We start from the raw sequence: 23835 nt of genomic DNA, 5'->3' as shown, positions 1-23835 counted from the left end.
AGATAGCAAGTAATTTTCAGAGACTAAGCTTCAGCAAACGGAGCCTTCCTTCCATCATCACGTCTCTTGTATTTAATTTCCGTTTACATGACCTTCCATTATCATTTGGGTATAATCCATATAACAGTTGTCCACGGGGTAGATAATCATCAAACACCAACTTCAGGATTTTGGAATAAAAAGAGATAAATGACTATTTTCTGTACGTATTGGACTTGTTACAGCCTGTGTTGCTTTACACTGGGTTTCTGCAATGCTTTTCTGTACGGAAATGGCAAATGTAGTTGAGAGCTCGGCAGATTTCATCAATACTTCTTTTCATTTGGAGAAGAATCAAATAACCACAAGGAATCTCCATGTTATCTTGAAGTCGAAACTTCTGTGGGCTGAGCTTAGACATTTTCATCGATGTTGAGCTTTGAATATTGGGGTTGGGAGGAAGAGAGAAGGGAAGTTTGGGTTTTAGCAGTAAGTTGTGAAACTGGGAGTGCTCAGAGAGTTTCTGAAGTGGCAAAATTCTGCTGTAGGGAAAGCTGCTATTGCCTGCTGAGATTTTTAGGTATCATTGTCACGTTCAGTAAAAACTCTTAATTAAATTTTATTGCTAAAGCTGCTTAGTTCCTACATGCAGGTGGTGCCCCAAACTTCTCCCACTACCTCCAAGTCACCAGGGAGTTCAGCTAACAGAAGCCTGCAGGATGATAGAGATGTTTCTCCTTTTTAGAGCTGTGTGTCTTCAGAGGACAGAGTTATACCCACAAATGGTAATTAAAAACCCCATGCAACACATACCCTTGAGCCGTGTAAGTTTTGTTTCATAGGGAAACCACTGAATTGTGGTGTCCTGGTCCTAGGTCCTGCCTGCAACATGCAACATTCACGTGAGAATTTTCCGGAGTTACAGATGCAGAAAAAAACTGTTTTGGCATCATTTCACAGTTAGGATTCAAATAATGCATTTTTTATCCTCCAAGCAGTTGGTTAGGCTCATGATATGTAAAAGTGAATTTTGGTCATGTCGTAAAGGAAGAAGATATATTAGAAAGCTACCAAGCTGATAACTTTGGAGCAGATGCTAATATTCTGAGGTCAGATGTAATTTGTTGCCTTTTTTGTTGTTGACTTATTTTTATTTAAACTGATGTTTTTATTTAATTAAACTGTTTTTTTTAACTTCTGCTTGCAAGTACGAACTCAGGTGTAGGGTTTTCTGCCACCAGAACTAGGAAATAGCAATGAGTTCCAGACAAAAGAGAAGTTTCCACAAATATTCATGGTCAAAACTGGATAGTCTTATAAAAGCAAAGAAATCCGGAGCTGCTGTTGAAGCTTTCATTTTTACCAAACCTGACTACAGGTCATTTTTCATATGCTTGAGTTGCTCGTGTGATTCTGGGTTGTCCCGTAATACCTGTAGGGCTCGAGCCAAATGCTTTCATTGTGTTGGGGAGTGGGTGGAGAAACAACCCGTGGTTTAAGTGCTCCTGACTGCTCAGAGTGAACAATTTTTCAAGAGGGCTACTTTTCCAAGGATGGCTACTGAAGCAGATAGCCTCAGAGTGCCCATTACTTCGTTTCTCAGTAAATGAGCCGTGAACTTGAGGTTCGGAGGGTTTAGCACAACTTTAACGCCAACGTCACTGCAGCAAATTGACGAATGGAGAATTCTGCCAAGATTTTTGCCATATAATTTAAACAGGTCTTTGTTTACACATGCAGATATTAGGAGTGAAATTATCATCTGTGGTTTGACTGTAGCATGTGAGAGTTTTAAATTTCTTTTAAAATCCTTTTCTGGAGGAGCAGCATCTGATAAATTGCTTTTCTGCAGGGACTGGTGCTTTGGCAGCTGCCAGTCACCGTAGCCAAGGCTGACCAAAGGGTCTGCAGTTAACGAAGCGGCATATACAGCACAGTCCTGACAACTTCCAATCTGCCAGAAACGGATAAAAATGTCACTGGTAGGACTGCCAACTTTTTAGCAGCTAGTAGTTGTTCAGAAAGAAAAGCAGGAATATTTCTGTGCGATCGCAGAGCAGCTGAGGCTGGATGGGGCCCCTGGAGGCGATGTGGTCCAGCCACCCTGCCAAAGGCTGGCTTGGCCAGAGCAGGTTGCTTTCTTTCCTCAAAATCCATCATTAGCAGCAGTATTTTTAAGAAGATTAAAACAGATGAAAGCATAGTTCTGAAAAAAATACCATATTTTGAATTACGATGTTTTCATTGACTTGTGATGGAGATCGTAACATAATCATCACTGAGATATTACTTGAAGCACACGCAACTGAGTAAAAACACAAACTCTGTAAGGTACCCTGAGGTCATATTATCAATATAATTTCATTTTAATGTGTGTCATGTGATCTTGCTTTTGTATAAGAGTGAGCATTTGCTTTGCATTCGTAGCATCCTTTTGTAGCAGCCCGTGAAATGTTCCATTAAAATATCTAGAAATCGAGATTGAAATACAGAGAAATGAATTTAAGTTCAAGCTGCAGCAGTAATGGAGGGGTGGAAAGATGAAACTCTTGTTCTTCCCGTTTTTAATTTTGCAACATAAAAATTCATGCTTCTGTTTCTAGTTTGATTTACTTGTTTAATCACATGCAATTGAGTCAGCACGGAATGACATATTAGGTACGATCAATATTTTAATGTGCTTTCTTCTTTTTCATTGTGGTTTTCATGTATGTAGTAATTAAAGGTAATTTTGGGAAGCTGGAGCTGAACTCAAATTTGAGAAAAGGATCTGAGATGGGAAAAGAGGGCTGGAGAAAATAGTAATTTTTATTTATTTTTCACCCTCTGACTCTCCTAAACACATCTAATCCATGGAGCGCTCAGCCTTGCTTTCATCTATTATAAATGATTTTCATTTCAGCATGTCATTTTGCTTTTTCTGTTACAATGAAGATCAAAGTGACACAGGTTCACCACAAGTGTTCAGCAGCTCTTTTCAATCCTGGACCTTAAAGTAATAGGATTAAGTTAATTTGTTCCTGTCTTAGATCTCTCTCAAGGCATGTGGCACTTGGATGGTTGGTTATGATTGCATGCTGAGCGTGTTGCATTTTTTTTTTCTTATTTATAAATAAAAATATACTCCATAGTTCTTAAAAATGTTTAAAAGGGGGAAAAAGCTACGCTAACAAGAATCACTCAAAACTATTACATCAAGAGTGTTTGAAACTTGATTCTTTGCCACAATTTTCTTTCTTCCTGAATCATTTAAGGAAGATTAGGGCCATCACTGGTGATTTCAGGAAGGATGATACCTGCACAACTTTGTCATGCCTAAAGCAGCCTTTAGGGTCATCTGTTCCCAAATACAGGCAATGGCAGCATGCAGGTTATTTTTCCTGTAGGTTTATACATAAAATATTTATTTTTTTTTGAAAAAGTAGTAGGGCAGAGTGGAATCAGGTTTTAGGATGCTGAGTTCTATTGATTTGCTGCCACGTTATGTTATTGCGAAGGGTGTTTGCCTTAATCTCTGAGCTCTGGTAGTGGGAATAGTTTAAAAATAAACGGGGAGACAGCTTCACTGTGTTTCTGATATGATACTATTAATAAGCAGATCCTCATTTTTAAAATTTAATGTTTAGAGCAGTGGTAAGGGTGTAGACATATTTCTCTTTTAACTCTAATTTTTCTTGCCATTATGGTTTTATGATTGTATAAACCTTAGTGATAAGATAATAGAAATTATTAACCTATTGCATTTAACTTAGTCTCTCAGATGTTTTTATTCCTTTTTATCCCAAGTTTTTTTTAATATTAAGGCAGTCTTTGAATTGCTTACAAATGTAATTATGAATCTGTGAACATTTCATATATTTTTTCCTAGCCTTGAAAATATTAGGAATAATTTTACTTCAACCGCCATGAAGAAAATAGCAGTAAGATTGTATCTTTCACTCCTTCCTGCTGTGGGTGCATCTTAATTTAAGAAAATCCTTCAAGAACTTAGAAAAAAAATAAAAAATAAATTAAAAATACTCCAAGTAACGAAGCTCCAGGAAGCATGCTAGTGCAATTCAGAAATGTGCTCTGGTAAACCGGCTTCCCAAACCAAAGTGCAGGTTTTTGTTATTGATGTCCTTTGTGGTGCTTCGTCTCATCTGCTGCTGTCAGGCACCTGCAGACCCTCACCTAAAACTTTGCTACCAGCACTGTCACCATTTGATTTACTCTTTGTGGGTGCTTTTCTTTGATGGCACGTCATTAAAATCTCGTTTGTAGGGCCGTGGCCTGTGCCCGCTGCTGCTTGTCTCCTGTGTGCTCTCTAGGAGGGGGTCAGCTGCAGGTGGAGGAGGTCTGCAGGCCTTCCTTTTTACTTTGTCAGGTTCACAAGCTGTGTTACTATTTAGTTAGTTTAATTTCAGAAAATGGCTTTCTGCTTTTTCTGCTCGTCTTGCCTTTTGGTATACCTAAAGGAGGCTGCAGGAGAGCTGGGGAGGGACTCCTTGTCAGGGAGCGTGGTGATAGGACATGGAGTAATGGCTTTAAACTAAAAACGGGTTGATTTAGGTTAGATTTAAAGAATAAATTCTGCACTCAGAGGGTGGTGAGGCCCTGGCCCAGGCTGTCCCATCCCTGGGGGTGCCCAAGGCCAGGCTGGATGGGGCTGGGGGCAGCCTGGGCTGAGGGAGGTGTCCCTGCCCATGGCAGGGGGCTGGGATGAGATGGGCTTTGAGGTCCCTGCCAACCCATACCCTTATGTGTTAAAAAACAAGTGTTTAGCCAAACTAAGTCAGATATGAAGAAGCTTCTCACATCAGAGTGCCTTCCTGCATGACACTTCTAGCCCTGGCCTACTGGTCTGGAGTGCTTCATGTTTGTGCCTGTGGGAATGGAGAGGAAATACTCGTGTTTCTTTCAGGAATTTCCACCCAGTGGTGATCAGCAGTAGCTGGACACTGGTCTTGGTTCTTCCAACCTGCTTTTAGAAGACTCTGCCCACCTCCTTGCCCACCTTCCCAGCCACACCAGGAAACTTAGCGCCTTGGGGGAGAGCATTATACTGACCCTCTGTGTTTTCCTGCAGGAATCCTCTGTTTTTCCCGTTTTGCCCACAATAAATACTTCAATTTTTCTGTCTTCCCTGCGTCTTCATCACTTATCCCAGTCTTGATTTGCTAATAACATCTGAGAGCACGTGGCTCAGGTTTCCTGGAGCAGGTGAGCTGCAACTGCAATTTTACCCACGTCTTCCCCGGTCCTCAGCCTCAGATGTGAACTGCTTTTTGCTTGTTAAGCCCGTAAATGTCTACGAACAGACAGAGGAATAAAATATTTGTCAGAATTATTCCTCCCATAAATTTTAGACAGAAAATCTTAAGTTATGTGGAGGGAATATGATGATAAAAGCCATTGCTCTTACTGAGCTCTAAAGAGCCTGGCTGTACCTGTGCTTGTGCTTGCTGCTCTGTTAGTTTGTACTATTTCCATCTACATTATCCTTTTGAACCTCTAACTACTAGGGTAGATCTTTGTCTGTGTGGCTTCTTATTTTGTTTTCTTTTGTTGTGCAAAAAAGACATTTAAAAAGGGTACCGTTGGCACTTCTTTAGCAGTTTGGGAATGCTGGTGTTAAGGCTTTGAAATTTTTTTTGGGAGCTGAACAAAGAATATTAGTCAAATATTCAGTGTCTTTGATTCCATGCTATATTAAAAACAAACAAAAAATCCCTGAAGAAGTATCTGGGCCTAGTCTTGGTCCCACTAAATTTGCTCATAGATGTGTAGATAAATGTTTTCGCAAAAATGCTGATCCTTTTGAAAATTTCATCCCCTGTTATTTATACATACACCATTCCTGCTCTTTCTGTGTTTTGATTCAGATTCAATTCTTGGTATCACTTGGAAGCCTTATGCATGGATAAAAGTGGAAACAGTCTCAGGCTTCAAAAAGGAGCTGTTTTTTGTTTGTTTGTTTGTTTTAAGAAAGTGCCAATTAGCATTTTCATGTAGTATTTTGTAGAAGCCTTGTATTTTCCTCTTAATCCTTTCGTGTTTGCAAACACAGGTAGGACAAACATGTAAGATCTTCACTGTCTGTTGTAATTTTTGAGATCAAGGTATGGAATAAGAAAGGTTTTTCACGGAGTATACATAAAAGTGTATACTTACATATTTTGGCGGCTATATACATATATATATACATATGTGAACTAATGTTCTTGGGGTGGGTAAAAAAGCACTATACACCCAAAGCAAGTATATTTGCTTTCCAGATGTAGCATTTGAGGTAATTAAGAAGTCCAGATCTCTCCCTGCATTTCTTATGTCTCTTAGCTATGGCTACAATATTAGCTCTTTCTTAATTTTGGCACTCGGAATGTTAAATACTTCCAAAGTTCCTTTAAAATATACTTGTTTGCTAGTAGAATATTTATTTTGGGGTAAAAACACATTCTCTAGAATATTTCTCTAGTTGTTGGAGTAAGAAAGCCTTTGGCATCTGTGCAGTTTTTGAGGAATTTTGAATGAGCAGCCACTTGCAAGGACTTTTTCTTGGTCCTGTATTGAGGACCAAGCCCGTGGGTGAGGAAATGGCACTCAGTGGCAAGCCAGGCTAATTCCCTGTGGAGGAGGAGGTAATGTGGGATCACAAGGGCATTGGATCCGCTGCAGCTGGCATGGGCCAGCAGCTAAAGTAGAAAATACAAATAAAAAATATCCCAAATTTACCTGTTTGGTTTGATTTGAATATGTGGATTCCAATCTGGTAATTGCTCTCTTTTAAATTTATATATATGTTTGGTTTTTTTTAGTCTTGGTTGATGAAGCAGCTCAGCTTGCACGGGCCATGGACTGTGTGTGTTTAGGTGTTTTTGTTACAGAACTGAAAAAAATGTCAGGTTTGTCTTAATATTAGGTTATTTTTTTATTACAGTAGTAAAACCTTACAGCTTAAATTCCTGAGAAAACTGCTTAGGCCTTTTTTTCTTTTTTTACTGACTCCGCTTAAGTAAGAGGAGATATGAGGCCATTTCCCCACCATTAAAAAAAAAAATACTGCTTGCTGTGTGTTACAGATGAAGATTTCATAAAAGCAAATAAGACTCTCTTTAATTTTAGTTTATAGGAGCAGAATTTATGTATCCGTGCTGGTACTCTGCGTAATGGAGATTCACGCTCATCTGTTCCACCTCTCCTCTGGAGTGTGTCTGAGCTGGGCCGGGGCTGTATGTCACCACCGGTAATAACGTTTGTGCTTCTTCCACGGTTACCTTGTCAGGGTTTCAGTGCCCGAATACATTTTAACTTCGGCATGTAAATCTATTGCTTCCTCCACCTATAAATCGGGCTGCGAACGTAGAACGTGGCAGACGGCTAATAATGCTCAGTAGCATAAAAGAAAGAAGTGAAAAATTGTCATTGCCTGAGACTGCCTACTGCGTTTGGAAAGGTAGGTTGCAGTTAACAAAGCTGATGGGCAGTTAGGGTAATGGGGGAACCCGCTTTTTACAGGAGCCCTTCAGACATTTTTCTTATGGGAGGTGTTATGTCCCATTTAAAAACAGTCTTGCATTGCTGTAACAACTTCTGGAGGCAGAAATTCAGTAATAGGTTAAATATAACCATACCGTTTGCTGAAGTGGTCAACATGAACTTTTCCTGGGTTGTCTCAAAAACTGATTTGACCTCACCTCCTTAAGACTTTAAAATGTAACAGGGTCATACTATATGGTGATGCATGTACCAAAGGGTGCCTGTGAGTATTTTTCTCTCATATGAATAATTTTTACCTATTTTGTGAATGTTCCAAGATTCTCACACAATGAGATCTGTTGTGAGAAAGATGTGATTTCTGTTAGAAATTCAGTTCTTTAGCTTCTCTTTTCACATGTATCAGTGTTAAATAAAGGTAGAACACTAGGTACGGCTTAAATAGCTGTGCTGCTATCCGGTATCTTGCAGACACTTGCAGTTACAATGATGATTTCTTCTTTTTCTGATGCAATATTTTTCTTTTTTTAATAATTGCTTTTTGAAAATAGGTATTTCTTAACCTATATTGTGTGTTCTTCTACATCCAAAATTTAAAACGGAGAATCTCTTTAGTGTTTAGTGTGGCTGTAGATGCTTGCACTCATGAATGGGGAAGAATTCCAAAAATATTCCAAGAAGAGTGTACAGAAAGTCAATTATATTTATCTCTTATGTTGTTTATCTCTGAAACCTGATCTGCCATGCAATTCTTAAGACAATGCGAGGACAAAAAAAAGTGGATAAAATAAGTTTTCTTTTTGTTTCACTGCAGGGTCGGGCCGTACCCTATTTAGTAACCTGAAACTGGGTGTCATGTACTCTGTGTTACAAGGGATGAATTAACATTTTATTAATCTTTGCCTGTTTATGATCAGTCATGTTTTGTTCTGCAGAATCTTTTTTTCCTCCTCTTCTAAGGACAGAGAAAAGTCGCTACTTTTCTACCATTGCTGAATTAATCTAATTTAAACAATTCCTTGCTATTCTCAATTTCATGCAAATACTGGAGACATTACTTCTGCAAGTAGTTGGTATGTCTCTCCACGTTTAGAAAATTAAGCACTAATTCTCTCTGTGGCCTAGAACAGTCTGTATTGCATGACAAATAAGGTTTAAGTGCGTGGTAAAAAAAAAAACACTTCACAAATTCAGAGAAGAGCTTTGCTTTCTAGCACTCTAAATGTTGGGCAGTACACAAAAGATTGTGTAAAATTGACATGTTTTAGCAACTCCCAAAATGCGGGAGGTTTTTTGTCCATTATTATAAAAGTACTTGACAGCTTATATTTTCCTGAAGCAGTCTATTGACTGGGATGAAATCACTTTTCTGTAAAGCACTTTTAAGTGCTTGCTTTCACTCGCAGACTTGCTCACCCACAACATAAAACGGTCATGTTAAAATAATAGTATTCCTTTATCAAAATGTATGGATTGTAGATTCTCTGAGCGCTGTACAGACAGCCCTGGAGTTCTTGCGAGCATCACCGATACCCAGGAGGAAAGAAACTCTTCCTGAGGTTGCACAGGCAGTCAAGCTCAGGGTGTAACTCTTGCATCTGCACCCCAGGACCATGCTTGCTCCGTTTTAGGGTCACGTTACTTGACGTGCAGGGCGCTGTGTTAGACGTCATTTATTCAGGGTGCCCTTGAGCCAGAAGCTGTTTGCATTGGAGTTCTAATTCTCTTCTGCTTAAAACTATAAGCAAACAAAAAGTGGTAAATGTCAGGATGGTTCTGATCACTAAAAACATTTACAGCATTGGAAATTATAATAAGAGGGAGCACAAGTTTAGCTTAATTGTTATTATGCCTTCTAGCATGAATGTTCTCAAGAATGGAAGAATTCCTGAAATACCTCAAGGAATGGCTTATTGGATGTTAATTATTGTCTGCAGTATATATTTTTTTTACCCTCTTATCTTTTGAATATATATTACATTAAGTCTTGCAGGTGTTCTTCCTTCCACTAATTGTCCATACTGCATTTGTGCAGTGCTGAACGCAGCAGAATCCTAATCGATGTCTAAGGTTGAGCTGCTCTATTTGGGATACAGCAATAAACGATAAGAAAAACCAACATCGTAATTAATAGTTTCTCTAGTGGTGGGTCATAATGAGACATTCTCATCCATTCCTACGCAGCCCTTACGGTGATAATATTTGATTTTCAAGTGATTGACTCATTACTATTTCTATTGAAATTACAGGCCTAATTTATGCTCGCCATAGATAGTTGTTTAGGCAGAAGGGTCGAAGAAGAATGGAAACTATGGCTGTGACAATTTTGCTTTTTTCATTTTGAGTTTGGGGAGGTGAAAAGAAGAAAGGGAGAGAACAGAGATGAGGAGGAGGAAGCTAGAGGAACCATCAGTATTGGTGAACTCCGAGCACGGACTCACTGTCCTTGTCTTCATTGTGTTTCTCAGCACTTTTGCTCTTCTCCAGTCTGGAAAATTGTGCTTTTTGCTGTGTGCATTTCTCTGTCTTAAGAACAATAAGGCTAATGGTAGAAATCCGCTGAGCTGAGAAACTCTGCAGTCCTTCTCTCTGCAAAAGCCACGTGAACCAGTTTGGCATTCTGGTTTCAGCAGTATTTAAATTTACTTGTGAGCTATTTGTTTCCTGCTGATGAGATATTTCGTGTTGCTTTATACCTTGAGTTTCATTTCAGGTTGGCTCCTTGTAGCATCTTAGCCCTTACTAACGCACAGATGAGAGGCAGCTCTGCAAGAAGACTTCCTGGAGCTTTATGGATGGATTTGCCTAATCCCTAGATAGGTTGTTATCCTGAAAGAAGAAGAAAAAAAGTTAGTAATGTGTATTTCAGGCTTTTTTATCTATTTGGTTTTGTAAATATGGGCTGACAGCAGCTGTGACTGAAGTGGCCGAACTTTTGGACGCAAATAATGTTTTTTTGTCATACGCAACAGGGACAGGTGTAATTGTCTGGAGGAACTTTGTAGCATCCAGGGAGTATGAAACGGACAGGGAGTTTCCTCCTAATCTCTTACAATTCATGCTTGACAGACTTCAATATTTTTAATTGTTCTCAAAATGATGAGGTTTAGAGCCCTCGGAGGAATCCAGTCTCAGCTACATCATAGGTATAAGTGTGGATGTTCTCAGAGTTAATACAAACATCTCAACTTTTTCTGGATTTCGCTAAGCGATTGGCTTCACCGATAACTTGTGGCAATGAGTTCTGCAGGTTAATTATGCATTTAATTGGTTCCAAATTTGTTGCTTTTCAATTTCACTGTTCACTGAGTATCTCCTCAGTCTGGTATGCTGAGAAGGAGTAAATGAGAGAGCCTGACTTACCTTCTCTTAACAACTCATTATTTTGTATACCTCTATCGTGCACCTTTCTACGCACAAGAGGCACTTCTGGTGGTTTTGGTATTTAGACGTCTCCAGTTTCTTACTCCTCTGAATCTTCTGGGTGTAGTGACCAGGGCTGTGGATGTCCTTTTAGTCTACATCAAATAATGCGATCGCAGTGTGGTGCTGTCTTCTTTCCTCCTCCGTTCATAAACCTCTTTCTGCCCTAGCTCTGCTATTGTTACGCACCGGACAAGTTTTTATTGGCTTGCCTGCAGGAATATAAAGCCTTTCTCTTGGGGTTTGCAATCAGATTAAAAATGCTTCACGTGGCTCGTACAGGCTTTTGCTTCCAAGCTGTATCGTTTTCTGTTCGTCCTCATTGGATCTCCCCTTTCTTCAGGCTGCCTGTTCCTTGTAACTTAAATAGCTTTGGGTTTGTTCTACATGGTCTTCTCTGGTCTCTAATAACACAAAATGGTCTCTAGCTCTGGTTGTCTCCATGTAGCATTTTTTCTAGATGACTGAAGTCATCTGAATTGTAAACTGCCTGAACCGTGGGACACTGACCACATCATCTTGGGTTTGGTCTTTCTGGTTATTTTTATACGCTAATTTTCACTGAGCCCTTAGAATTTCATTGGATTTTATGGTTATTTGGTTTTCTTTTTTTTTTTTTCCTGTAAGATATTGCTGAATTATTTTTGAATAACCCATTAGTCAACGGTTTTATGCTTTCTTGCTGCCAAAAAAAAATACAGTAAAATGTAGCACCATGTTTTTGTAACAGCCAGTCTCTGCCATGGTATGTTTCTCTCTCTCTAAATGTTCTGTCAACAAATTGACATGACAAAGAAGTCAAAATAAGATAAGGAATACAAATGTTACCATCAGACCATCTTTTAACTATATTTACTGCCTCCAATTAGTTATTGGTGTGCATAAGTTTTTTTAGTTGCTCTGTCCCATGTTACTGGCATACTTAGAACTGGGCAGGGCTTTAAAATAAATAATTTAAACAAACAAACCTAAATTCTTTTAATTTGTTTTTCCAGCATGCTCTTTACACAAATCAAGTGTTTGTCTTCCTTACTGTCTTGCGTTAATTGTGCTTTTTCTACAATTTAAAAAATGCATGCTATAGTTTTTCTGTGCTTAGAATATTTGTTATTTCTGATAGAATAATACCACCAGCAGAGTTTGAAGTCTAATTATGTTAAACATTGCACAGGTACGTAGTGCGTTCCAGGATCTGCCCTGGAGACTTCGTAATCGAATGAGATGTGAAATAGAAGTGCAGTGAATGGAAGTTGGACACAGAAATTCGATGGCACATGTTATAGGATTTTACAAAAGGAAGATGCTCACCAATAATCGATGTATAAATCAATCCCTGCTGGTTTCAGAGGTATTCTACTCAGGGCAGTGATTCTCTTGTGGTCTTGTTTCAGAATAATTTGCTAAAACTTGAAAGAAAATTCTTAAAGACCGGGATTGTCATTTGCTAATTAAAGGAAAAATAAACATTCATTCTTGCTGTGTATAAATACGCTTTCTGCTTTTCCTCCCCATTTCCCACGATTTTGCTTTTTGGCTGTTCTGAATGTTAGTTTATATTTAATGTTTTAAACAGGTAACTTTTCTTATCACATAGGATTTTCAACCTTAAATGAATACTTCAGAGAGATGATGAAGAGATTGATGGAACAGTATTATAATTTGCTTACATTGAGTTTTTGAAGTGTTACAAGGAATGAAACAGAAGAGCTAAAAAGCAATGATGTATTCAATGGGATAACATTTTGTATAGCCTTGTTATATACAGCATACCGACTAGCTGTAAATACTTTCTTCACCATGACATTTTTTTATGTTTATTGATGGGAAAAGTTCTTTTGTGAAAGCTTTCACCAAACTGACCAAACTGATGTTCCTTTGGCAATCCTGACAATAAATTAATCTGTAACAGTGAAATATTAGGTATTAATTCATGTGCACCATTTAAAAGATCAGCTGGTTGTTGAGTTGCAACTTCTATTTTAAATTATCTACAGATAGCAGCTCTTTTTTTCTATCAAGCTGATTAAGAAAGTCTCTGTTTCAAGATAATGGCAGACAGTATGGCTGAATTATTTGAAAGAGAGACAATGCATTTTGATGGTTTGTTTATTACTAAAGAGAAAAGTTCAGTATAACAAGATCTAATTTCCAGAAGATACAGATAATCCATTGTCATAAACATATTTTAAATGGTAGCTACTTGAATATCAAAAAATGAAGGTACTGCTTATATTGTATTTTTCAAATTGAGAAACACCTGAAGTAGTTACAAGCTACAAGTGCTTTTGTGTCTTAAGCAGAAATCAATAACTTGAATAGCTGGGAAGAACTAATTGTACTCTTATTTTGTATTCAAAAATGTGTTTACCTTCGTGGGCATCATCACTGTTTGCTTTTAAAGGAAACTGGTTAACAGAATAACAGACCAAGCAGCCAGTTCCAATGATGCATCCTCTTTTTGAAGGAAATTACATCAATTTAGATATAGTTTCGATTATTTGATACAAGAAGTAGGATATTTGCAGATGGAAAATAATGCCAGGGAACGTGTGTTCCCTGATGCTTCTGGACCTCATATATAGAGGATAGAGAGTAAATTTTTTGTGGGATTTCAGATGAGATTGACTTTGAAGTGGGCTTCAATGAGATGTTGAGTTTTCGTTGCTTATATTAGTGCAGTGCCTATGAGAATTATTTCACTGTTTGCCTTCACTCTACTGAATCTTCAGTTTATAAAGCTTCAAAAATATAATAACATAATATGAAAGTGCTGGCAAAAGATGCTGAAGCAAGAATAAAACTTCCTAGATGGACAGCTTAAAAGATGTCAAAATTACCTCTAGACTAAATAGTTAGCTATTAGGTAACTGAGATGCAGGTTTGTTATTAACTTGGTTGTGGACTATGGTCAAGTGTGAGAATATCTTCTGAAAGGGTTGTGGTTCCTTGTGCCTTCCTTTGTCTTATGTGCTGTATTGTTTTACAGTACATCAAATTTTCAGTGCTTCTTTTTACCTTTTCTTTGTCTTTCTGCTGTTCGTTTCATCGAGGAATTTCAAAGTGCTTCTGTAAATTATTGTCAGATCAATTTAGAACACAGTAAAAATAAAAATAAAAAAAATTAAGTGAAAAACAGAAAAGTTAGGAACGACTAGAATAGTGATATGATAGCACAGCTGGAAGTAGAACATAGTCCTAAATCAGTTTACTGACAGTTTTTCTTTCTGAATTTTACAGAATAACAGTTCTCTTGCTCCATTTTTATGTAGAGAAATCCAGTTTGGCACATATGGAACAGTCGATGACTGCTTCTTTAAGATTAGTGGAAACTGTAAATGTTTGACATATGACTGAAACATCAGAAGCTGTCAGAAAAGGTTATAGACATTATTTGAATTACTACAAATACCTGGCAGCAGTACAGATAGTCTTTGATATATTTGATCTTTTTGGACTGTATTAGTTAAATGAAAAGAATGTATACAGTTTTGGAAATAAGTCATGCTTTTCTTTTATTCCCGCTGGCATGCATATATGCAATACAGATTTGCTTGGTGTCTGTTGTTTCTTTGAACTATGATTGGATGGAAACATGAGGCTTTTCTGCATATTGCTAATGAATGTAATAGTCGTTAATGTATTTTAATTTTCATTTTCGAGGAAGTAAAATCTTCAAACCATGTTGATTTCACGCTGAACAAGCCAGATGGTTTATCCAGTGAGGAAGAGAGTCTGGTGATGAGTGCAGGTTTTCTTTAGTCCTCGTGTTGTTCATTTCATGGTAGCTTGGTACAATTGTATGACCATTCTGCCTCTCGTTTTGGGGACAGAATCATAACATAATTGAGGCAGGAAGAAACCTGAAGTCTCTCAAGTGATTGCTGACTCAAACCCTATCTATGCTGTTGCTCCATCTCCTCTGTGAACAGGTCTGTACAGAGACCTTGTGGATGAAGGCACGATGAAGATCGGGCTGTGCAGTCTCCACACTTTGGGATTTTCAAAACCCAACTGGGTGCAGCCCCGAGAAGCTCAGTCTGGTCTCTTAGAGGATCCATTGCTGGTCAGGAGCATGTAGTATGTGGCCTTCCAATGAGGGTTCTCCTCTGATCCGACTGAGAACCTAAGCTGTATGTGTCTACTCTTCCTAAATCATCCTGTTTTGTTGCTTTTTTTTTTTAACTCCATTGGTTTATAACGAGATTTAGTAAATGAAGCTTAATGTCATGTGTCCTGTATAGACTAGATCCTAACTTGTTCATAAATTCAATTTTTTAATTTTCTCCATTAGCCTCCTCTCAGAGTGATCTTTTCTACTACTCGTTCTTTTAGGACTTCATTATTTTTAGAAACTGTACTGTAGCACATTTACTGGTAATTACAAAAGCTTGTTTTAATTACAGTTGTCAAAGAATATGTTTTATGATGCATTATTGTTGCTGCTCTTTCTAATTCATAGCTATTTTCCACCTTTACAAGTGGAAATTAGCATAGGTTTTTTTGTGAGTGATGTTTGGATCTTTTTTTTTTTGTGGTTAGGAATGATTTTTATGAATAGCGATATCTTCAAAATAAGTTCTTTTGGGGGGATAAGGAAGAGGCATATACTCCTAATAATATCGATAATTTACTTCTAGTGCCCATTCAGGATGGTGTGTATGCATACTTGTCTGTGTGTGTGTATATTACTATTTATATTATAAATATCTATATAGGTTGAAATAGAAAACAAATTCAAAGGATGCTCTATGTGGTCAATGAAGATGGTAGTTTTGCTGACCATACTAATGAATACAAGTAACTAATCCTTTTCATGTTAATCAGTGCGCAAATATGAATGCATGGGATTATTCATGATAGATGAATGTAGTCCACTGCAAAAGTGTTTCTTTGCAGAACAGCCTGATGGACATCAGAAGCAGAATACTTGTTTCACCAGCAGAATGGCTGTTTTACAACACGACAGTCACAGTCTGCACAAGTGACACTAGTGTCAACGAGCTCATGAATTCACACCCTGTTTTAATGCACAGGTACACTCGTCCAACAAACTTTAACTGTAAAACAAAGTCTTTCACTACATAAATGTGAAAGATGATTTTTGGAATGGCGTTTGAGATCTGTTCTCCTGCAGTTCTGGTGCATCATACCCTCCCTGCCCTGTCAGCAGTTCTTCTGCCAGATCTTCCTCTTCTGGAGCTGCTGAAGGCCAGACATCTACCGCTGCTTTCTTTGCCTGTTAATCCATTAACCTTTTCTTCAAACTACACAGACCTGCCTGAAGGTCTATAGATATTTTCTGTGACCTTTCCCATTATTCAGTGGCAAAAAAAGCCCTCGTTTTTTTAGTTAGCATTTCATCGGGCAAATCCCCATAGTCTTGTAAACTCGCTCTGACAGTCAGAGTGCTCTTTCAGCCCTTGGACCCAAAGCCACTTGCAGCCTTGAAAGTCACGTAGGAAACCTGGTCCCTTGGTCATCCACTTACCCCTTCCTCTGTCATTTTTATTGTGGCGGTGAGGAAATCACCATGAAGCAGCTTGGCAAGACCTAGGCAGATCACTCCATCCCTTTCAGATTGCTGATGATGCCTTATAAATTTAGTGTTGAACTCTTATTTTGAAGCAGATTATTCTTCTCTAACTGAAAAATGCAAACTGAAGCGATCTCAGGGGTGTTCTTCTGTAAACTCGATGGATGTTAATGAATTTGGAGCTTGGAGCCCTCACTGAGGGGCAGCTGTTTTTCCTGGGACTGCTGAGTGCTTCAAGAGCTAATTTTGAGATCAGCCTATAAACTTTCCCCCCTAAACTACCTGGTATTGCTTTATCTGCTGAAGGTTCTTAAAGAAAAGCAATAATAAGCTGTACACAGCTCCAACCTTGCCACATGCAGCTACATGGGTTCCTTTATTCTTTTTTTAAAATAACTGTTAATCATTTGTTTTCAACCGGCTGCCTATTTGTGCTATGAAGGACAGAACAAATGTGTATGTTTTGTACCCACAGAATCACAGTGGATGAGGTTGGAAGGGGCTTTTGGAGGTCACCTGGTCCAACCCTACTGCTTAAGCAGGGCCACCCAGAGCAGGGTGCCCAGGACCACGTCCAGGTGGTTTTTGGAGATCTCTGAGGGGGAGACACCACAACCTCTCTGGGCAACCTGTTAGATTATCCTGAGTGGGAAAGGACCCACGAGGGTCCAACTCCTGTCTCTACACAGGACCACCCAAAAACCAAACCCTGTGTCTGAGAGAGGTGTCCAAATGTTTCTTGAACTCAGGCTCAGTGCTGCGACCATGTCCCTGGGGGGCCTGTCCCAGCGCCCGACCACCTCTGGGTGCAGACCCTTTCCCTAACCCCCAGCCTGACCCTCCCCTGTCCCAGCTCCATGCCGTCCCCTCGGGTCCTGTCGCTGTCCCCAGAGAGCAGAGCTCAGCGCCTGCCCCTCCGCTCCCCTCGTGAGGGAGCTGCAGGCCGCCATGAGGCCTCCCCTCGGCCTGCTCTGCTCGGGGCTGAACAAACTCAGCCCCTCATATGTCCTCCCCTCTAGACCCTGCACCATCTTCATCGCCCTCCTTTGGACACTTTTAATAGTTTTATGTCCTTATATTGTGGCACCCAAAATCATACACAGTGCTCGAGGAGAGGCCACCCCAGCCTGGAACAGAGCGGGACAATCCCTCCCCTTGCCCAGCTGGCCATGCTGTGCCTGAGGCACCCCAGGGTGAGGTGTCCCCCCTGGAAACCCTAAATCCCTTTCCATGGGGCTTCTCTCCAGCCTCCTGTCCCCCAGTCTGTACATCTAGCCAAGTGTTCCACTGGTCCAGCACAGAAGTGCTTCTCAGTGTTCAGGGGGAACCTCCTGTGCTCCAGGTTGTGCTCAGTGCCTCTTATCCTGGCCCTGGACACCACTGAACAGAGCCTGACTCTGTCTTTGTACTTCGTGTATTTATATCCAGCATGAGAAGGGTTCGGCTTTGTCACGTGAACGCTCTGATGAGCGTATACTGAATTTCCCTGCGGCTGTGTACAAGGCAACGTGCAGGAGTTTTCTGTAGGCATCCATTTCTCTGATGAGGCAGACTCATCCTGGTGCTGTGCCAGATCCAGGTGCTACTTCTGAAAATGAAAATCCAGCTTTAAGTCTTGGTCCGAGTTTCTAGTAATTCTAAAATGAAAGTAAAGAATTAATATTAGTGATCTGTTTATTTTTGTTTTAATTTTGGATTATCTTGGGAAGGCGGCTGCTTCTGAAAGGTGACCTTCTAGATTTCTTTTCTAAATAACACCCAAGTAAATGCTTTGTTTATTAAAGCTACTTTGCGAAGAAGCAATGAACCTGTTACAATATCTCATTTACAACTAAAGTGCAGCATTCAGCTAATTGAATACATGGCTACTGTTAATTATTTTGTTACGGCTAATTGATATTCACTGGGATCATGTTACTGCAGCCCCATAAATACAACATTACCTTACAAGTTTTTATTTCTGCAGTGAATTCTCTTCCGTTGGCATATTTATGTTGTTTCCAGTATAAATGTGTGCGTAAATAAATATTTATGTTTTTTTTTGCTCGGTCTGCATTATTGTACAAATGCTAGGGGTGTTAGCTATAAGGAAGACACTTCTATACTGAGTTTCTTACTGGTCTACCAAATTTTCCAGTTACTTTCACAATACAGAGAACTAAACCTTTGGTTTAATGTATTTTTTGTGTCCCTACAATCTAGTATTTCTACTTTGAGTGATATAAAAGCTCTGATAGGTTCAGGGCAAAAAAAGCACTGTGAATATATTCTTCTGCTTGGCCCTGTGTCCTTTTGTGTAGTAAAATTCAGCTGTTTTGATCACTGATTATCCTGGGGGAAAAAAGAAAAATAATGAACTTGCCAGGGCAAAAACTCGCATTCAGATACAAGTCTTGGGAACAAACTTTATTTTCGTTCCCCTGCTCATCCTGTCTTCCACATATATAAACTTAGTGGTCAGATACAATTAAAAAATAATAAAAAAAAATCCAGTTCTCTATTATGAATGGCTTTTGATCAGTAGGATCGATGCAGGTGGAAGGACTTCTGTCTCAGAGGCACATGGAGGTCTTCCAGAAAGTTTTGCTGATTTAAACCTGTCTCAGAATTAATTGTATCTGTACAAGATAAAATTACAGATCAGTAGATGTGGACCTGAAAAGCAGTATTTTCAAAGAGAATTTTACTTTTTACCTATGTACTCAAACTTTGTTTAAATAAGGAATGTTTCATGATGCTTTAATTCTGTTTAATCCATTTTTCATCGTTCTCTACCTTCCTTTATTTCTGCTGACCCATGTAATAGGATAATGTGAGGGTATGACTTGGAGATGGAGTTTCTTAAATGATCCAGTTTAAGCATGCTTGTCTGTGGTGTGAGACCTGAAGCATACTTTACAAGCGTGTCTCATGGTAATTTAGTCAAAATCAGCATTCCGGAGTTTTTAAAGTAAATTTTATATGAATGTGTTCTGTTTGAGTTCCTCAGTTACAGAGAGGTCCTGACCGATATACTGTGATCTGGAAACTTTTCGTTAGTTCTTTTTCTTCATCTTTCTCAGCTTCCATGCTCTATATTCCTGTTTTATAAACACTTTGGGCAACTTGTGATGTCCTATTAAGGCTTTTGGGGGTGTTTTTCTAGGAATGTGATTTTCCTAGACATCAGTCGCTGAGAGTTTTTCTTTGTCCAATTGAAATTTCTTGATAGTTTTCTAACACTTTCAGAGGTAAGATCTAAGGTAGCTCTAACTTGTCTGCAAAGAGTTTTAATAAAAAGTAAAATTAAAAAAATTGCATGTTGACGTGTTTTTTTGTTTGTTTGTTTGTTTTAATAGACTAGATGTGCGTTTGACTTGGTCACTTTTCAGGTATGAAAAGCAATAGGAGCTGTGACAGTTTTGAACGTTAAACCCTGGTTAACGTGGATGGAGCCAGTCTGATTTAAACTTCTACGATGAGTGGGTCTTAAATCCCTCAGCACTGCAAGGACTAACATTTAGAAAGAATATTGGGAATTGAGTTGAAAATAGCAGCCACGTAACGTGGATAAAACATAATTTTGCTTTTATGAAAGGTGCAAAAACTATGCAGAAGAGCTGGAAGTGCTTCTATAAATTAGAAATGCAGCTGTAGCATGGTGCAGTCTTTAGCTCTGCTCTGATGGCAGCATGTTAAACATAATCAATGTTTTTATCATTGCTGTTCAAGATGTTTGGATTTTGTGATTGAACCTAGTGGGATTTGTCTGCTTCATAAAACGGTCTGCAGCAGTTGTGAAGATTGCCTCTCATTCTTTCACTCCTCATCTTTATCTGCAAGAGGAAGGATCCGTTAATCTCCTGCGATTGTTTTCTTTCTGGGAGATGAGAGAATTGATTCTGATTGATCAGCTGGACCAGGAGGAGAGGACAGGTTTCTAATACAGGGCCTTTTCATTTCCTTGGTCGTTACAGTGTACCCTTGACCTGTTGTGCTTTTAAACTCCAAACATTTCTGCTGTTGTGAATTGTCGGAAATGTGGCACGTGAATTAAATTACGACACTCTTGCACTTTTTCTATTATATCTTACTGGTTTTCCAAAGTCAATTTTATTGCTTGGCTTCAGGTCATCGATAGAATCGTGTGAAACACTTCTGAATTCTAATACATAAAACTTTACGAAGTTCTTGGGAGAGGAACGGAACATTAATTTTACAATTTCTTTGTCGCTGGCCTATTTAACTGCGCTTGAACAAAAGGCATGCTCTTGAGTTTGCAGATATTTGAGGGATCATGAGGTGGTTATGCATAAAACGATTGCGTGTGGGTAACCATGATGATGCATCGAAGCATAGGATTAAATATCTGGAAGGGGGTGGTTTGAGGATGCACAACCTGCAATGAATTTTCAGTTGTTTCCTTGTCTGAACCAGGGCAAGATGCAGGTTTGAGAGGCGATACAGGGATTATCTGGGAAAAGCAGAACCGTGATCAATATGAAGCGTGGTAGTTAGATTGTAGAATATTTAGCGTAATCAGCTTTGGAAAAACCTGTAATCAGTTTTCTGTAGTGAATAAAGGATTTAAATGATGGTGGTCAGGGCTGCAGCATGTGCTCCACGAAGAAAGGATGGTGGAGGAAGAGCAAGGTTTGACTCATCCAAGTAACATTACAACTTGGCTGTGTACTTTTCCAATGAGCAGGGATGTTTTTTTGTGAAGTTGCATATAAAAGACATCTTACATGTAGTTTTTAGCCTTGTTCTACGTTGCAGATACGCCTGACAGGCGTGTATTTTTCTGCATTCCTTCTCTTCACCATTATATAATAAATTTAACTTGAACATTTTGATTTTTTTTTGCATGCTTCAGGAGATAGAAAAAAAGGTAAGTTTCTAAGTTAGGACTAACCCAAACCCCAAAGTTTTTATTTTATCCTTTGTCTGTCTGCAGAAACAAATCTTGACAAAGAGAAGCCCTGTATCTGTACAGCAAGCATAGCAAAATGTGTAGCATAAGTAAGTTTTCTGACATGCTTCTTTGAGCATGACTGGAAGTGCCATCATTAGTAGTGAGAGTTTACACTTCCCATTTTTCATGATGCTGCTAAAAAGGGGAGCTATTTGCAGCTAATTCTGTAGTATCAGTACCTGGGTGAAAATATGTTGGAGATAAATGACTAATTTTGAGTAGGCAATTGTGGTAAAGACCACTGATAGTTAATTTTTATTCAGTGAACATGCTTTATTATTAAACATTATTTACCTGGAACATGTTTGCATTCATACTTGAGATGTGTATGTATTTGGTGTGTACGTGTGTAGTTTTAATGTATTCTGTAATTCATGATGGGTCCCTATAGTACTACATATTTGAACAGACTACAGATAAAAGCAAAAAAAAAAAAAAAAAAAAGTTGACTTCCTCAGCAGTGCTGAAAACAAGGTGTCTTACATGAATACTCAAGTCAGAGTGATAATGGTAATGAAAAGACAGATATTCACAATGCTCCTCTATTATTTTAAGTGACTGGGCACATGAGTAACCCCACAGTATAGAGTTTCAGCTTACTCTACTGGGATATTTCAGCCAATGTAGGAGTTTCCAGAAGAGTAATTGTTAAGTAAAGAGGACAGCAGAGTTTTAGATGGACTTTTTAGATTTGCTTTTGCAAATATGTAAGTATTTGGTTCTTCCAAACATTCACGTGTTCAGAATTAAGCACATACTAAATGTATCCCTGAATACTTAAAAAAAAAAAAAAAAAAAAAAAAAAAGTGTGTATATATATGTATGTATTTATCTTTTTACCACAGCCTACAAATGTACAGATGCAAGTTTGGCTGTTCTTCTGTCTGAATGTCCACCTAGTAGCAATTAATTTACCAAGTTAAATAATCAAACTCTTCATGTACTCTGTGCAGTATCTGGAGTACATTTCCCGAAGTTTAGAAGCGATCTGCAAAGTTAATAAAAATTTCATCCCAGCATGGTACGCTTGGTTCTGTCTTTGTGACGTGTCCAAGTACATTTGAACAAACCATGGCACAGCTGTTGAGGAGGGAAGGAAAAAACAGTACAATAGACAATCTCTTTACATTTTCAATGCAGCAATCATCATCTTATTAATGTAGTGTTTGGCAAAAACTAATAGACTGCAGTTTTCAATCACTGTATATTCCTTACTGGTACAATTTATAGTAGATGTTTTGCTTTGTGAGTGATGCTCTTTCTTGATCCAGTTTTATCTCTCTATTTCTTTTTTTAGGCCAAGCAGCTGGAAGAGAAAGACAGAGAACTGAAGAAGCATGATGCCTACTACAAAGAGCAGCTGGCTCGACTGGAAGAAAGGGTAAGCCTTCCTTCCCTTTTAATGAAGAGGTTTCCGTTCATTTCTGCTACTGACTTTCTGGTTATGTTTATTGTTAAACAAGATGACTTTTCTAAGGAGATAAAGATAAAACTGGCCAGAGGTTGTTTTTTTTGTTCATTTGTTTTGTTTTGGGTATTAACTGCTGCTATTTCTGGCTTAATATTGCCAAGATGGAGGCTTTAATGTTGAGAATGTTGTTTTCTTTACCAAGTTCCCACATTTGCAGCGAGATTTCATCTGTCACAATAGTTATATATAGGGAAATAAACCTAACCAGATTACTTTTACAACAGTACAGATGAAGAACCAGTGCAAGGGAATGAGTATCACCAGGCAATCTTAAAATTGCATGTGAACTGTGAAGATACAAACTGAATTTCTGCTTTTGTTGTGGCCCACAGCTGCTTTTGTTGGGCAGAGTTAGTGGTTCCTCCAAACCTACCTGCATGTGAGAAGTTTAAAATTAACTGCAAGTTGTTTACAACATGTTTAAAAAGCACTTCTGCATCTTCTTTTGTTGGCAGTAGGCTTGACTATAGCAGTAGGCTAAACTATATAAAACATTTTGGTAAGCTGTGCGAAGTGCTTACAATGAATTTAATAAGAAGTGCTCTAACATACTGCTGTTAACATTCGCATTCTTTATAGGGTGCGATTTTATAGGATGTTATTTTCAAACTAATTGTTACTGCCATCATGCTCTAGATCCCAGGTTTGTTGTAACCTTCAGCCTGAATACATTTGCCTCCTTCTCTTTACTTCTGCCTGAGCTTATTTATTGTTCAATTTTTTTTGTGTTAGTTTTGAAAACAGTATTAATGTGATATATATTCATTTATGCAGCTTAACAGGATAGAGAGAAGAAAACCCCTTATTTTCCTGGATTAGAAAGAAGAGCATGTTGCATGAATTATCAGTGTGTATAATTGATCTTAATTAATATTTTAAATGGAGGGCATACCAGATACCATCTCATTATTTTGATCAACCTTTTTGAATATCACATTAATGAGGTCATGTTCTTGGCAATGAAAAATAGTTTGAAAGGAGGAGGTTAAATTATTTTAA

At 38.6% G+C, this 23835-nt stretch overlaps 1 protein-coding gene across 2 annotated transcripts in view; it reads left to right on the top strand.

Annotated features, from left to right (window-relative positions):
• CHCHD3 (coiled-coil-helix-coiled-coil-helix domain containing 3) overlaps nucleotides 1–23835 on the top strand; it is a 148044-nt gene that overhangs the window by 70501 nt on the left and 53708 nt on the right. For both annotated transcript variants that reach the window (XM_068670113.1, XM_068670112.1), the window contains exon 5: nucleotides 22663–22746. In XM_068670113.1, coding sequence (XP_068526214.1) covers nucleotides 22663–22746 — 84 coding nt within the window. The remainder of the gene's footprint in view (nucleotides 1–22662; nucleotides 22747–23835) is intronic.

The sequence above is a fragment of the Anas acuta genome, chromosome 1 (genome assembly GCF_963932015.1).
Source record: "Anas acuta chromosome 1, bAnaAcu1.1, whole genome shotgun sequence".
NCBI lineage: Eukaryota > Metazoa > Chordata > Aves > Anseriformes > Anatidae > Anas > Anas acuta.
This window is presented reverse-complemented; position numbering and strand designations above follow the sequence as displayed.